Raw genomic sequence first — 15,807 nt, 5'->3', positions numbered from 1 at the left:
CCATAGTTAAGTGCTACACAGGCACTGTTGATTATGTTTAATGCTATCTACAACTCCTTAACCAAGACATGTAATTAGCTTCAAGCCCTGTTTAAGAACAAACCCAGATTTGCATTAACTGTGGTGAACATCAATGCCACTGTAACCCTTAATTGTCATGTCATTCAGAGGAATCTGAATGTAAGATGGGTGCAAGCCTGTAATCTCATGGCTCAGTCCCAATTTCTAAACCATGTACCAGATGGGGGATAGTCTGGACTCAATGTGGGTATAAGGAGCAAAGTGGTAGCTATATGGTTAATCAACAATTGCCCTCAATTGTACCTCATATGCACCCCAAACCTTTCTTGTCAGTAATTTATGTCTGTGTAAACAGGAGGACTGGATGGTTCAATATACTCTAAATGAAGTTGGCCTTGAGAAAGACTGAGAAGCTGCTGTTGGTACAAAATGCAGATTACTACCCAAGAGGGATAGGGAAACTAGAAGATCTGCAGCCAATTTAACTTAATTGCACAGAACACCTGTTGCACATAACATTTGTTGTTAAAAGGTGTTTAAATTTATAGCAGTTTACCAGGTATGATACTGTAATGTATTGTTTTGGATGTTGATATATTTTCCAAAGAGTTGCTCTGTGCAGAAGTACTAGATCCACTGAAAAAAATGAGACACAGAGGCAAAAAATGGAGGATATTCACAACTCACGAGTATGAAAGAGTTGGTTAACCTAAAATTGCTAATCTACTTTCCAAGAGTTCAGACTTGAGCCCAGAGATAGTTGCTTGAACTAAGATATCCTGATGAAAAGTTAGCCCTCTCTCAAGTCATAGAGTGGCATCCAGGCATCTACAAATCCATTTGCCAGCTCACCAGTGGCAAGTGCCCCAGCCCTCTGGCAAAAAGTACCACACAGATCTCCTCCCAGTGGTCTCATTTCTACCGCCACTTTTGAGAAGGTAAGAAACAGCAGGAATCTTTTCTGAGCAGTCGGAGAGGGCTCCCACTGTTTCTTACCTTCTCCATATCCCAGTGCAAATGACAGAAGACCCATTTCTCTCCTAAAACCCCTCCGTATGTGCAGGAAAAGGATCTGAGGGAAGACAGCAGATTGGAAGCAACTACAAATAATGACTGGCTAGTAAGCAAAGCCTCAATCTGTGGATTCCTGATGGCATTCACACTTGCAGTGCAGTACTGCTGATAGAAACTCGTTCTATAAACAGAATTAGAGCTGCACTCAAGCAAGGGGTCTGTGTGGAAGCAGAAGGAGCGCTTGCATGAGCAGAACTCTCCTGTTGGGAGGAGCTTCTGCTGGCAGTGCTGTGCTGCAAATCTGAATGCTGCCAATAGACACTAACAACGTAACCCTACACACATTTATTGTTGTTATTATTTATTCGATTTCTATACTGCCCCTCCAAAAATGGCTCAGGGCGGTTTACACAGATTTACTCAAAAGTAAACTTCTGGTTCCATGGGACTTACAGTACTTCTAGGTAAATGTACATAGGATTGCATCCCAAGACATATAAAAGCTGAAGTGTAAAAGGAAAAGGGCTGTCCCTTATACATTTCACTAAAATGAGAATTCAAAATGTATCTTTTGCACAAGCCAATTACAAGCTCAACTCTACACACGCATAGAATGATTTATTTATTTATTTATTTATTTATTTATATGTCGCCCTACTCCCATAGGATTCAGGGCAGCTTACAAACAATAACATATACAGCAACACAATTCTATAAAATACATCTTACACAATGTCATAACCCCAACCCCATACAGTACTCATTCTACATGACATAGTAACCATGGATTACAAGATCACTGTACAACCAGCTACCTCAGCGACCGAACACCAGACGGAACATTTCAGTCTTACATGCCTTGCGGAAGGCCAACAGATCATGGAGAGCTCTGATTTAATATCTTTTTCCTTCACTGGTAAGTTCTACAAGTTCTGTGCAGAACAGAACAATGTCACATCATATGGCAACAACTTGTATAAAACAAGCAACTATATTTAAAAAAAACACCCCAAAAAGTTAGGATTCCTGTATAGCAAACAGACAGCACAAAATAAATGAAAAAGCATGTTTCACCTATGAAATCCAGCCAATGAACTTTCAAGGTCTGAAAATCTTAAAAATATATGAGCAGCCAAGAGATCTGTCTTGTATTAAAAATCAAGCCAAAAAAACCTTACTCCTTTATATTTCAATACCTTGTACTAATCAACAGCAATACACTTTTGGCTGAATAAATGCAAAAAACTATTTATAGCCATCCAAGACAAAGTAAACCTGAATGCCAAGGATTTGACATACAAGACAAATGTCAGTGTCTTCTGCTCAGTGGGAACCTCTCCCTCTGCTCTTACAAAAAAAATAATGCTTCACTGTGGTATGGCATGCCAAAATATTCACAAGCACGCTATTGAGTAGAAATCTTCAACTACATTCATCCTACATTGGCAACAAGTGTTTAATTTTTGACAAACCATTCTAATTAGTACACTAACAGATTTAGCTGACCTTCCACCTGTATTTAGGGGGAAGGCAAAATATTCCACATATATCCTAGGTATGTAAGCTAAGGGTTAATGAAGAAAGAATACACCTTGAAGAAAATATGGTCTGTGCCACATCAATTTTGGCAGGCTATCTTGAGGCAGAACCTAAAGATTTTGTGAAAAGCTGAGGAACATGTCCCAACATCCCAACCAACAAAATTTCATTTTCATTTGGAGTATTACACATACTGTGTTTACCTGAATCCAAGACTAGTTTTCCCCCAAATTCTTTGATGTTAGAAATCAGGGGGTCATCTTAAATTCAGAGTCCTCTTCCTTTTGGGTAAATAAGGATATAACTAGTATTTAACCTCTATTTTTAAGGGGCTCATCTTAAATTCAGAATCATCTTATATTTGGGTAAATACAGTGGCACAGGCACCGGTAATCCAAGAAGATATTTAGTACATGAACTTTAACAAACTTTGAAAATTTTCATGCCCATTCATTAAAAACATTTGTGTAGCCTTATAATGTCTCAAACAATAACACCTGCCAATAGTGGTGTGCACAGAACCACCGGCAGCCGGTTCGGGGGGGGGGTTACCTTTAAGGACTGGGGAGGGTGCTCTTACCCCCCTCACTGATGCTGTGATTTAAAACGGTCCCACGAGGTGGCAGCGTACCTCCTTTCCACTCGTGTGACGTGCGCACGTGCACTGGGTACTTCTGGTCGGACGTGCTCTGGCAGCAATGAGGTACGCTGCCGCCTCGCAGGACCATTTAAAATCACAGCATCAGCGGGGGAAATGTGGTGGAAGGGAGTAAGATCACCCACTCTAGTCTTTAAAGGTACCCCCCGCTCAAACTGGCCAAACCACCAGACTTTTGAACAGGTTCAGAGGTCCGTAAAAGGGCACATCCCTACTTGCCAATGTAGCTACTATCTTCCACCACAGAAATACATCTACTTCAATAATTTTTTTGAACATACTAGAATGTCAAATACTTGAGGCCAATTTAATTTTTAAAACATCAGTAGAGCCTAGCTAGTGAATCGGACCAAGGGTTCTCCCAGTCCAGCATCTTATTCCAACGGTGGCCAGTCAGATGCTTCCAGAAAGCCCACAAGACAGGCATGCAGGCAATCGTCCTCCCCAGCTGTTTCCCCACTCCCAGCAACTGGTATTCAGAGGCATACAACCTCTGAATATGGAGGTTCTATTTAGCTATCATGATTAACACCCACAGATAAATATGCCTAATCTCATTTTTAAATCATCCAAATTTGTAGTTGCCACTACATCTTATGGAAACAACTTGTATAAATGAACTCTCTATTCTGTGCTAAATCTATTGCCAGGTTTCCTGGATAAACCAGAGTTCTGGTATTAGAAAGGGAAATGCTTCTGCCTTGACCCAAACATTTAAGCCTTTCCTAATAGCCTTTCCCTTTGAACATTTTCGTTACTCCTCTATGCTCCTTTTCCAGGTCTACAGTACCCTTTCAGAACTGCACAGAACATTACACATGTGGCCACACCTTGGATTTATATAAGGGGCATTGCTATACTAGCCATTTTGTTTTTATCTAAAATATTTATATCTTGACACTCCAACACAGTGCTACTTGGGTTAGGTCACAAGATACACAAATAAAAACAACAAAGATAAACACAAACAGGTAGCACAGCAGCATACAAATCAGTTAATAGCTGGCACCGCCATTAAACCACATTAAAAAGCCTCTCTAAAAAGGTCTTCAAGTGCTTTTTAAGTGTTCAATTCCTTGCCTAATAAATGCCAACACAGAATTTTCTGTCTTCGCCAACAGAACACATAGACAGTGTTTTCACTGATCTATCCCCCATGACATCAACATCTCTGTCCTGGTCAATCACTACCAATTTATACCCCTTAGCATATAGGTGAAATTAGTTTGGGGAGCAGGAGTTTGCCTCAGTGTGCATCACCTTATACTGCTGTACATTAAATCTCTCCTTTGTTGCTCACAGCACTCAGAAGCATTAGTATAAAAGAAACGCTTCAGGACTTTATTCTAATTAAAGGGCAGAAAGGATGTAACCTAGTTATAAAACTATCATTTCATTGTGCATGTAAGTTTCTAAGCACAGCTGTCTCTTATAAATAGCAATCTACTCAAATTCCAACTCTCAAAACCATAGGACAGTTAACAGAAAACTTAATTTTAAATTCACAAATACACATAAATTCCTGTTTTATAAATGAGTAAAGTCACCTATGATAACCTTAACTCAAGCTTAGATTCCCACCAAATCAACAGACATTATCCATTACCAGAAAGGCTCTCCATAGTTCTGAAGTCAATCTTATCACTAGCCAGGAAAAATTCAGGACTATGACAGCAAATAGAAAAGGGTAGACCCACACTCCACACCAAGATACTAGTAAGGAAATGGGGGGGGGGGGAAGAGGAGTAATCACTATCAATTAAAGTTTCAACTCAAGAGATGAAATCACAATCTTAATTATCACTTTAAATAGTTAAGAGTGTATGACAGCTATTTTCAAGATTTGATAACACAACTGACAGAATGAAACAGTTATCCAATACTGCCACCTACAGCATGCTGAATATATAGTAATTTCGCAAATGTCTGAAATTAAAGGTAATATTCATTTCCTTTTTGTAAGCTGATTAATGACCAAAATAAACTTTCTACTAATCAATTTCACAATTAGTTCCACTGGTGAACAGTCATGTTTAAATTCCAAAATACGCATGCATTGCAATATAAAGTTTCCTAATGCCACAACATTACTGTAAAGAAGATATCTGAAGACAATTACGCTGCAATTACTTCCTTACTATTTACATGTTTATACCTCATTCTGTCCTGAAGCTCCAAGGCAGTGTACTATATCAAATATTTACACCATATCAAAATATTGTAATACACATAAATAATAAAATATAAAACAAAAGCACCAATAAAAACTAGACCCAATATAACAGTTGCCAGCAACAGACCTAAATTTTCATTGCTCAAAAGCTCAAACAAACAAACAAGGCAGGTAGCTTGGAGCAAAGATGAAATGTTGATCTCTTCAGGGAGGAAATTGCACAATCAGGGGGCAACTACAGAAAAGGCCCTGTCACATGTGCATGACAAATGTGCCTCAACAGGCAGGCAACGGCACACAGAACCGGCACACAGAACAGAGACCTATATATTAGACCTTGTGAGGTGAGAAGATTCCATTGGGAACAGAAGGTCTTGAAAATAACTGTAGTGCAAACCTTTTAGCTCTGCTTATCATTTACGAGATCTTTAAAACATCAGCAAACAGTGCAAGGAGAGAGTAAATATGAGAACTGCCATCAACAACAATATAATTAAAGGTTTACAAAAAATGAACATGAAAAAGCAATAACTGAAAATCACTTTATAAAAGATCATTTGAATTCATTAATGCCAAGAACAAGAAAAACCCAATTAAATATGAACTTAAGGCCACAATACTATCCACTTCTGAACAGTTTTAAAATTAAATGTACATACTAGCCAACTAATAGCAGTAATTAGTCAACTACTTACAAATTGCTCACAAACAACATTCTCTCAAGAGTCTTAGCATGATAAACATCAGTAGCTTTTTGCTTAAAAGGGCATTTACGCTATAACAGAATGAAATGCATACTTATTATTATTTATTCGATTTCTATACCGCCCTTCCAAAAATGGCTCAGGGCGGTTTACGCAGATAAATAATAAATAAATAAGATAAGATGGATCCCTGTCCCCAAAGGGCTCACAATCTACTTCCACATCACTCAGTGTCACACCTGATTGACTTTCAGTTTCTACAATAATTGCTGCTAGTTCTAATATAGGAGAGTGGTCATCTACAAATTGCTACAACTGAAGAGCCGGTTAAAACATCCTTAACATTTGCATTAAAATTCCTCATTAAGAACTAGAAGCATTATATTTTGTTCTCTCTGCAATTAGGGATGTGCCCGAACCTGTTTGGGCGCCAGCAAACAAACCGGTTCAGTGAGGCGGGGGGCAGTTCTTTTAAAAAGCAGGTAAGCAGGACCTTATACCTGTGCCTCCACTGCCCTGCCACTTTTTCGGGCGCGGTGCTCACTCTTCAAGAAGCCGCACGCAGCTACAGAATTAGTCCCAGCGGCCTGCATGCGCAGCGGCCATGTGCCAGCCAAAGCTGTGTGCAGGCTGCTGGGAGCAGCACTACAGCCGCATGCAGTCTTTGGAGAGGGAACTCCGCACCCAGAAAAGCGTTGGGGTGGTGGAGGAGCAGGTAAGGTCCTGAAGGACAGGGCAAGACAAAAATAAAATAAAGAAATTCCAAATTAAGATGTATATTGTATACAAATCAAAAACCACGCCATACCATCTGAATCATGGCTATAAAAGCCAGATCAAAAACAGGAACATAGGAAGCTGCCATATACTGAGTCAGACCATTGGTCTATCTAGCTCAGTATTGTCTTCACAGACTGGCAGCGGCTTCTCCAAGGTTGCAGGCAGGAATCTCTCTCAGCCCTAACTTACATGAAGTCTTGTAATGCTTCTAGAAGATATTAAGGTTCTCCACTTCAAAAAAATAGAGTTACACAACTGAGTGCAGCCACTGAGAATCCCTCTCTATGTGCCCTTTCCTTTCAAACTTAGTACTCAGTCAAGAGGCCATACTTGGTTGATCTTAAAGACTGAGACAAAACAAACAAGCAGCAGTCTCTGATATATGTAGGGCTCAAGTTGTTGAGGGCTTTGGCAGTCAAAACAAAAACCTTGAATAGTGCCTGAAAAGTAGTAAGAAAGTACTGATGCTGTACTAGTGATGTAGTGTGTTTCCAACTACTCACTCTTTTTAGGAAGTGAAGGTGCATCTAATTTCTTTGCTTTGAAGAATAATGTGAAAAGACACTTCTCAGGCAGCAACAACGGCCACAGAAGTCAAAGTATTCAGCAACAGTGGCCCAATGTTTGCACACTTTCCGTAAGCCATGTCCTCAGCTTAAAAGCTGTGGCCTGAGTATCTATCCTACAAACTACCATGAACACATGGCAAAGCCTCATCATTTACAAGTCAAGAACTGGTCCCATTTCCTTCACTACTTATTGCTCTAAAATAAGTATGAGAGCAATCTATTTAAGAACTGGTAAATTATATATATGCAGATACCATGTGTATGCTGATGGCACGCAGGGGTTCTGGGGACACACACCACCCCAGCAGGAAGCTGGAAGGGAAGGCAGAGAGCCTGCTCTCCTTTGATTTAAAGTTCCCTTTCTAATTTCCTTAAAATTGCTCGAACTGAACTTTGAACCATGCTTCGGGCACATCCCTAACTACAGGCTCTTATTCCTAGAGCTACTAGACCAGGGTTTCCTAACCTTGGGTCCCCAGATGTTGTTGGACTACAACTCCCATTATCCACAGCCATGGCCTTGTGGCTGGGGATGATGGGAGTTGTAGTCCAACAACATCTAGGGATCCAAGGTTAAGAAACCCTGTACTAGACTATTAGGCAGACAAAATCCAAACAATAAAGATCATCCCCCAAAACATATCAATTCACATAAGGAACATAGGAAGCTGCCATATACTGAGTCAGACCACTAGTCTATCTAGCCCAGTATTGTCTACACAGACTGGCAGCAGCTTCTCCAAGCGTGCAGGCAGGAATCTCTCTCAGCCCTATCTTGGAGAAGCCAGGGAGGGAACTTGGAACCTAGATGCTCACTCTTCCCAAAGCGTCCTGAGGGGAATATGTGAATGTTCACATGTGGTCTCCCATTCAAATGCAACCAGGGTGGGTCTGCTTACCTAGGGGGACAAGTCATGCTTGCTACCACAAGACCAGCTCTCCTCTCCTTAACTTAATAAGAGCACTGCAACTGGCAGAAAATTAGTTTTGTATTTTTCAAGAGCATCATATTTATTCTTATAGGTTAGAATCCAAAAAGCTACATAATATAACAAGTCACCAATTCCTGCCTCACTACCTCCTATATCACCATACCATTTTGGACAGTTTCCCAACCTCAGGAGCAGCTCTGGGGAGAGTGCCAGAGACTGCAGTGAGGAGAGGTGGAAAAGTCTCTCCTGCACCTGAACAGAATTCAGTTCACACTTCTGTGGACATAGGAACATTGGAAGCTGCCTTATACAGAGCCAGACCATTGGTCCATCTATTGTCTACAAACAGACTGGCAGCAGCTTCTCCAAGGCTGCAGGCAGGGGTCTCTCTCAGCCCTATCTTGGAGATGCTAGGGAGGGAACCTGGAACCTTCTGCATGCAAGCACGCAGATGCTCTTCCCAGAGTGGCCTCATCCCCTAAGGGGATCATCATACAGTGCTCACATGCAGTCTCTCATTCAAATGCCAACCAGGGTGCCCCCTGCTTAGCAAAGGACCATTCATGCATGTTACCACAAGACCAGCTCTCCTCCCCAAAGCCATTGACTCTAGGATTTCATTACTGCTGCTATGAAAGCATAAACTCAATATACAGTCAAATAGCAAGAGTTCACCTGCTCAGTCACATGAATGGCAAAGAGCCAGTGCTAGTCGCAACAAAGTTTGCTTATTTCTAGACCAGAATAATATGTACTGCATACTGCAAATTCTTGGCTTCTCTGAGAAATTCTTTGATTACACACTTCGTCTGCTCAGTTTATATAAGTGCAGAGATGTAGACTAGACCGTTGTCGACAAGCTCTTCTTAGAGAATGGAATACGGTTCTACTACTACAAATATTTATATACTGCTTTTCTGTCTTTTAATAGTTCAACGTCTACTGGGTGAGACATATGCAAACAGTTTCTAGCCTTCCAGTTTGAAGAGGAGCTTGAAAATACAGGAATATAACCCTAATAATTTAATGGAATTATTCTGAAGCCCATTTTACAATTTCCAAAGAAACAATTATTTAGGAATTGTAAAATGAGATTCAAAATAATTCACATTTTATATTCTTTCCTACAGATGAGACTTGTTAGGGACTCTGGAAGTGCTTTGTGTTTCTAGCAGATAGTACAATTTGCTCCATGTACAGTACTGCATTGATTTATGCCTTGCTCCTGGGATACTGCACTTTACTCTTCTACCTCTTTGCTTTTGGCTCAGTATTAAGAGAGAGAAACAAAGAGAGAACACTGTGTATGTTACCTGTATCCAACAATCCACAAGTATGAAATTTAGCAGACTCTTGAAAAACTCAGCTATAATTTCAAAATCAACTTTTTGATTTCCCCATGACATAGGAAACATAGGAACATAGGAAGCTGCCATTTACTGAGTCAGACCATAGGTCCATCTCGCTCAGTACTGTCTACACAGACTGGCAGCAGCTTCTCCAAGGTTGCAGGCAGGAGTCTCTCTCAGCCCTATCTTGGAGATGCCAGGGAAGGAACTTGGAGCCTAGATGCTCTTCCCAGAGCGGCTCCATCCCCTAAGGGGAATATCTTACAGCGCTCACACTTCTAGTCTCCCTTTCGTATGCAACCAGGGAGGATCCTGCTTAGCTAAGGGGGCAAGTCATGCTTGCTACCACAAGACCAGCTCTCTTCCAGGGCTGCATGACTTTGGCCTTCCAGCTGGTTTTGGACTACAACACCCATCATCCCTAGCCACAGTGGCCAATAGTCAGGGATGCTGGGAATTGTAGTCCAACATCTGCAGGAGGGCCGAAGTTGTGCAGCCCTGCCCTATGACTATGGAAATAAACATGGGAATGTATAAACTGTTGAGAGCTGAGCAGGATTTCCAGGTGTCCATGGGTGAATTTAAGTATAACAGAAGCAAAATTATAAGAAGTAAAGCTATGCAAAGTTGTTTGATATACCAAAGATCACAAAACTTGCTTTCTCTTGGTAGCGAATTTGGATTCCCCCAAGCTCCGTCTCTCTAGGTCAACTGGTGGGTAAAGAAGACCTCCCCCACCTCACCGCAGCAAGTTTAGATAGATAGCTTGCAAGTTTTTACAGTTCCACCGGTCAATAATAGTAAGACCTTTCTTAAAAGGCTGGGTTTATGCTGCCACATAAAGTCTTACAAGAGGAAGCATATGCAAAAACAAACAGTACTATTCAGTCAGCAGAGACTATTTATTAAACCATATTTAGTAAATGTAATCAGAGAGGCTAGAAAATAGAACATATTTGAATTCTATCCAATTGTGAGCATTTTGGAAGAACCTAAATGCATTGAACTCATTTACCTGCAATTTTGTATCCATATGCAGCCAGCTGCCCAGCCATATATTCTCCATCTGAATTATTATGAGAACATCCCCACGTACGTATCCAGATTTTTTGTACACCAGGAATAATACTGTCAAGCAAACAGAGAGAAGCAAACAAGATACAAGAACATTAGTTTCATTTTGCTCCAAGAGGGGTGAAAGGTTTTGGCCATGTATAGACTATAGAGTTCAACCTCTAAGGAACTGTAAAAGTCTATTAGGTTGAGTGCTTACAAACCTATTTACATATTGGCTTTTATCAAAAAAGATATCAGGGCAATGTATGAATATCCCCTGGGAAAGGGGGAAAATGTAATTCATTATTTCTTAATTATGTCTTTGCAGCTACACAGTACACAAACTGCAAAGATCAAAGGTGATCAGCCTTTGCAGGCTTTTGACAAAACAATAAGGACAGGAAAGAGAGGAGAAGGGGAGGGCTGAGAAGGGAGCAACTCGGTTCTGAAATGCTTGAAAGAAAAGTTTTTAAAAAGAGAAGCTGTCCAAAGCAAGGTGGGAAATCCACAGATGTGGCACAACAAGCGACAGAAACAGAGGTAGAGATCTTTGACTTAGAAAAAAGAAGTGATGGGAGAGAATGGAAAGAAAGCAGACTGGAGAGACAAGCCAAGGCAGGGAGGGGAAAAAGTGAAAGTTTATCAAAACAGAAACAGTGAGAGAGAAATTGGAGAATGAAGGGAGGCACTGTCTAAAAGGAAGAAAATATGCCAAGATTTTATTTGTAGCAAGAGAAAGAAATGAATGGATTCTGATAATGTTTTGGGTAGGGATGTGCACAATCCGGTTTGAAGTCGAACCAGGTTTGAACCAGGAGGGGGAGGTTCGGTTTTGGTTTTGCTCAAACCTCCCCCTGGTTTGGTTCAAATTCGAACAGTTTCGAACCTCCAAAAGTGGGTGGGGTGGTATCTGGCACCCATGGGTACCTACCACCCAAACCCCAAAGCAATCGGACACTCATATGATTTTTTATGAATTTTTGAAATGTATTTATATATTTTTTTCTCATAGGGTATAATGGGACTCGAACCAGCCCATTATTCCCTATTGTGGAGCACCCATGGGTGCCAACAACCACCCAAACCCCAAAGTAATCGGACACTCCAGATTTTTATGAATATCTGAAATATTTTTAATTATTTTTCTCATAGGGTATAATGCACAGAGGATGCCAACCACCCCCATGGGTTGCTAACCCATGGGATACTGGGTTTTGTTGTTTCTGAGGTGTTCTGAGTGTAGATTTTTGGTAGCATATTAGATTTTCAACGACAAACCATGAATCCACTCTCATTTGCTAACCTTAAAGACAGGTGGGCAAGGAAGCTATCGGAATTATTTGAAAGGAATTGTGACAAAGGCTGATTTTTAAGTGATTTTTGAAGTTTACGAGTCTTTAAGGTTTTTCTCCATAAAGAAGCATGGAGGTGTCAGCAAATGTATAGCTTCATGTTAGGGGCAAAGGGGTGGCCTAGAGCAGAGTGTGGTGGGTGGTAGTGCCCAAGTGGGGCAAGGAAGCTATCAGAATTATTTGAAAGGAATTGGGCAAAGGGCTGATTTTTAAGTTATTTTTGAAGACACGTAAAGTTCAAAAATAACTTAAGAATCAGCCCTTTGCCCAATTCCTTTCAAATAATTCTGATAGCTTCCTTGCCCCACTTGGGCACTACCACCCACCACACTCTGCTCTAGGCCACCCCTTTGCCCCTAACATGAAGCTATACATTTGCTGACACCTCCATGCTTCTTTATGGAGAAAAACCTTAAAGACTCGTAAACTTCAAAAATCACTTAAAAATCAGCCTTTGTCACAATTCCTTTCAAATAATTCCGATAGCTTCCTTGCCCACCTTGGGAACTACCACCCACCACACTCTGCTCTAGGACACCCCTTTCCCCCTGATGTGAAACTATAAATTTGCTGCAATCCTCATTATTCCCTATGAGGAATTCAAAAATACTTTTAAAATTCACCAATAATTGGAGGAGTGTCTGATTGCCTTGGGGTTTTGTGGGTGGTAGGCCCCCCGATTGCCTACCACCCACCCCACTTTTGTGCCCCTAGGTGGTCCACAATAGGGGATAATGGGCTGGTTCGGGTCCCATTATACCCTATGAGAAAAATAATTAAAAATATTTCAAATATTCATTTAAAAAATCATAGGAGTGTCCGATTGCTTTGAGTGGTTATTGGCACCCATGGGTGCTCCACAATAGGGAATAATGGGCTGGTTCGAGTCCCATTATACCCTACGAGAGAAAAATAAAAATAAATTTCAAAAATTCATAAAAAATCTTACGAGTGTCCGATTGCTTTGGGGTTTGGGTGGTAGGTTCCCATGGGTGCCAGCTACCACCCCAATCACTTTTGGAGGTTTGAACTGGTTCAAACCAGTTCAAATCGAACCACCCCGTTTGGTTCGAATTTGAACCTGCAGCTCGAACCTGATGGCTGGTTTGGTTTGAATTCGAACCGGTTCGCACATCCCTAGTTTTGGGCCTAAACGCAACCAATTCTGGCTATAGATTGGATTGGCTGTTTCGAAAAAGAAAGAGAAATCACAGGTAAACCCAGAACTTACTTGGGATGGACAGCAAGTTGAAACGAGTAGGAAAGTGGAAGAAAAACTAGGAATTCTGTTTTAGACAGATTAACAATAAAACCAGGATACAAACACAACAGAACTGCTTTAAAATGCATCAGGCTGACAAAGAAGTCTCTCTAAGGACAAATTACAAAGGTCCAATGAAGAAGGGAAGTTTTGCAGCCCTGCTGCCATGCATGCAAAGAGGAATAACCCCTCAATTCCAGAAGGAGGGCATGCCACAGCCTCAAGGCCACAGGACTCTGCTTCCCAAGTCAGATGTTCATATTATAGATTGATGATAACTAAAGCACAACCTAATTTGATAAGCCAAGATGGCGTGAGGGCCGCTATGTTATCTCTAAAGGACCAAGAACCTTAGAATTCTACTGAAAAATAATAACAGGTTGCATGAGTCTGAAGTATGCCAACCTCTGATGTCGAAGAGTAAATAACTACCCAAGTGAAAGAAGAGGGTCAAGAATCGCCTTAGAAGATGGCAACGATACAATGAAAAATCAGAATATATTTTCACCCCACACTTCGAAGGGTAAAAGGAGGCTAGAATTAGGAGGAGAGAGAATTAGGACAGCCTAGACTAAAAAAATAAAAATAAGGAGAGCATGGACCACACACTGGAAGCAAAAACAGATTCCAAAAGAAGAACCTGGCAAGAAGGTCATTAAAGAACAAATTAGAGTTGCTTTGGCAGAATGATGACCATGAAACTGAATCGCAGAATTTTAGATCTGGAAGGTAAGTTGGAGCTCTTCTAGTCCAAGCTCCTCCTCAGTGCAAGAAACTCCAACAGCACCCCTGACAGATGGCTGTCCAGCTGCTGTCCGAAAGCCGGCAGCAAAGGAGAGCCACCACTGCATGAGGCAGACTGCTTCACAATTCTTACAGTTGGGAAATTCTTCCCAATGCCTAGCCTACATCTGTTTCCTTGTGATTTCAACCTACTTTTTCTAGTCCTGCCCTCAGGAGCAACAGAGAACAAGTCTGTTCCTCTTACGTGACAACCTTTCAGATATTTGAAGACTGCTAGCATAGCTGCTCCTCCATCCCCACTTAGTCCTCTCTTCTCCAAGCTAAACATACCCACCTCCTTCATCTCTTCCTCATGGGACTTGGTTTCTAGACTTCTCGCTATCTTCTCCTCGCTGGACACCTATGAACCTATCCCAGTTCATCAATGTCATCCTTAAAATACAGTTAATCAGCATCCAGAATTGGGCACAGTATTCCAAGTGACGTCTGACCAATTCAGAATAGAGTGGAGCAACTCTTCTCATGATCTGGACACTATGCTTCTATTAATGCAGCCTACAATTCCATTAGCTTTTTAAGCAGCTTTTTTAGCAGTTTAATGCTGGCTCATTAAACGGCTGGTTCAACTTGTGCTCCACTAAGACAGCTAGGTCCCTTTCACATGTACTTTTGGCTAGCCAAGTGTCTTCTATCCTATACTTGTGGCATTTTATTTTTCTTACCCAAATGCAAGACTTTACATTTGTCTCTGCTGAATTTCATCTTGTTGATTTTAGCCCAATGTTCTAGTCTGTCCAAATCAGAATGAATCTTGATTCTGTTTTCTAAGGTGTTCAAAAACACCTACCGCCCACCTTTGCATCATCTGCAGATTTGACAAGCGCCTCCTCTACTCCCTTCTCCAAGTCATTAATAAAAATGTTGAACAGCACAGAGTTTAAGATGAAAAGAGAAAGATGACAAGTATTTTCAAAATAGGGCACATTTCAAAAGCATACCTGAAGCAAGAGAAATTCCAGCATTAATAAAAAGCACAAAATTTGGAACACAAATATTTCAGAGTAGAAGGATGCAGACAGAGCAGTGTGACAACCTTGGCAATTTTAGCAGTTTTAAGATGAAGTATTATGAGCACTATGGAGCTGCTCATTGTTAGAAACATCAGGCTAAAGCCAAAACATCTGATGTACAGAAAAGTTAAAGAGGAATATATGCAAAACATCAGGAGAGGGACCACTAACAATACACAACACTGCTTGAGACTGATCTAGCTTCCAAATGTCTTTTGCTTAGAAATAAAATGGCTTCATATTAATGCCCAAAATAAGTATCCCCATGTCTAATGAGCAAATAATTCTCAAACATAATTTATACTATCAGTTCAGCTTCATGCTTTGTGGAAGAGTAACTATCTGATGCAAGATTCCTGACTAATGGGCTGATCACTTCTGTTCCATTTGATGCTGCCAAAGGGGGGGGGGGAGAGATTATATTTAAAACATAACCTGAAGAACTACACAAGGATGCCAGCTATTAATGCAGTGATTTATTTGTTGTGTAGACAAGATGAATATGTAACTGCAAAGGCTGATCTTTTTTATTTGCAGTGATCAATGTTTACTCTATAGTACAAAATGTACTTCAGTTTATAATCT

At 40.8% G+C, this 15,807-nt stretch overlaps 1 protein-coding gene across 3 annotated transcripts in view; it reads right to left on the bottom strand.

Annotated features, from left to right (window-relative positions):
• Positions 1–15,807, bottom strand: part of CDKAL1 (CDK5 regulatory subunit associated protein 1 like 1) — a 419,489-nt gene that overhangs the window by 395,573 nt on the left and 8,109 nt on the right. For all 3 annotated transcript variants that reach the window (XM_053245521.1, XM_053245520.1, XM_053245522.1), the window contains exon 3: positions 10,755–10,867. In XM_053245521.1, coding sequence (XP_053101496.1) covers positions 10,755–10,867 — 113 coding nt within the window. The remainder of the gene's footprint in view (positions 1–10,754; positions 10,868–15,807) is intronic.

Source organism: Hemicordylus capensis, chromosome 4 (genome assembly GCF_027244095.1).
Source record: "Hemicordylus capensis ecotype Gifberg chromosome 4, rHemCap1.1.pri, whole genome shotgun sequence".
NCBI classification, from domain to species: Eukaryota; Metazoa; Chordata; class Lepidosauria; order Squamata; family Cordylidae; genus Hemicordylus; species Hemicordylus capensis.
The sequence above is the reverse complement of the archived record's forward strand: the minus strand, read 5'-3'. Positions and strand labels throughout refer to the sequence as shown.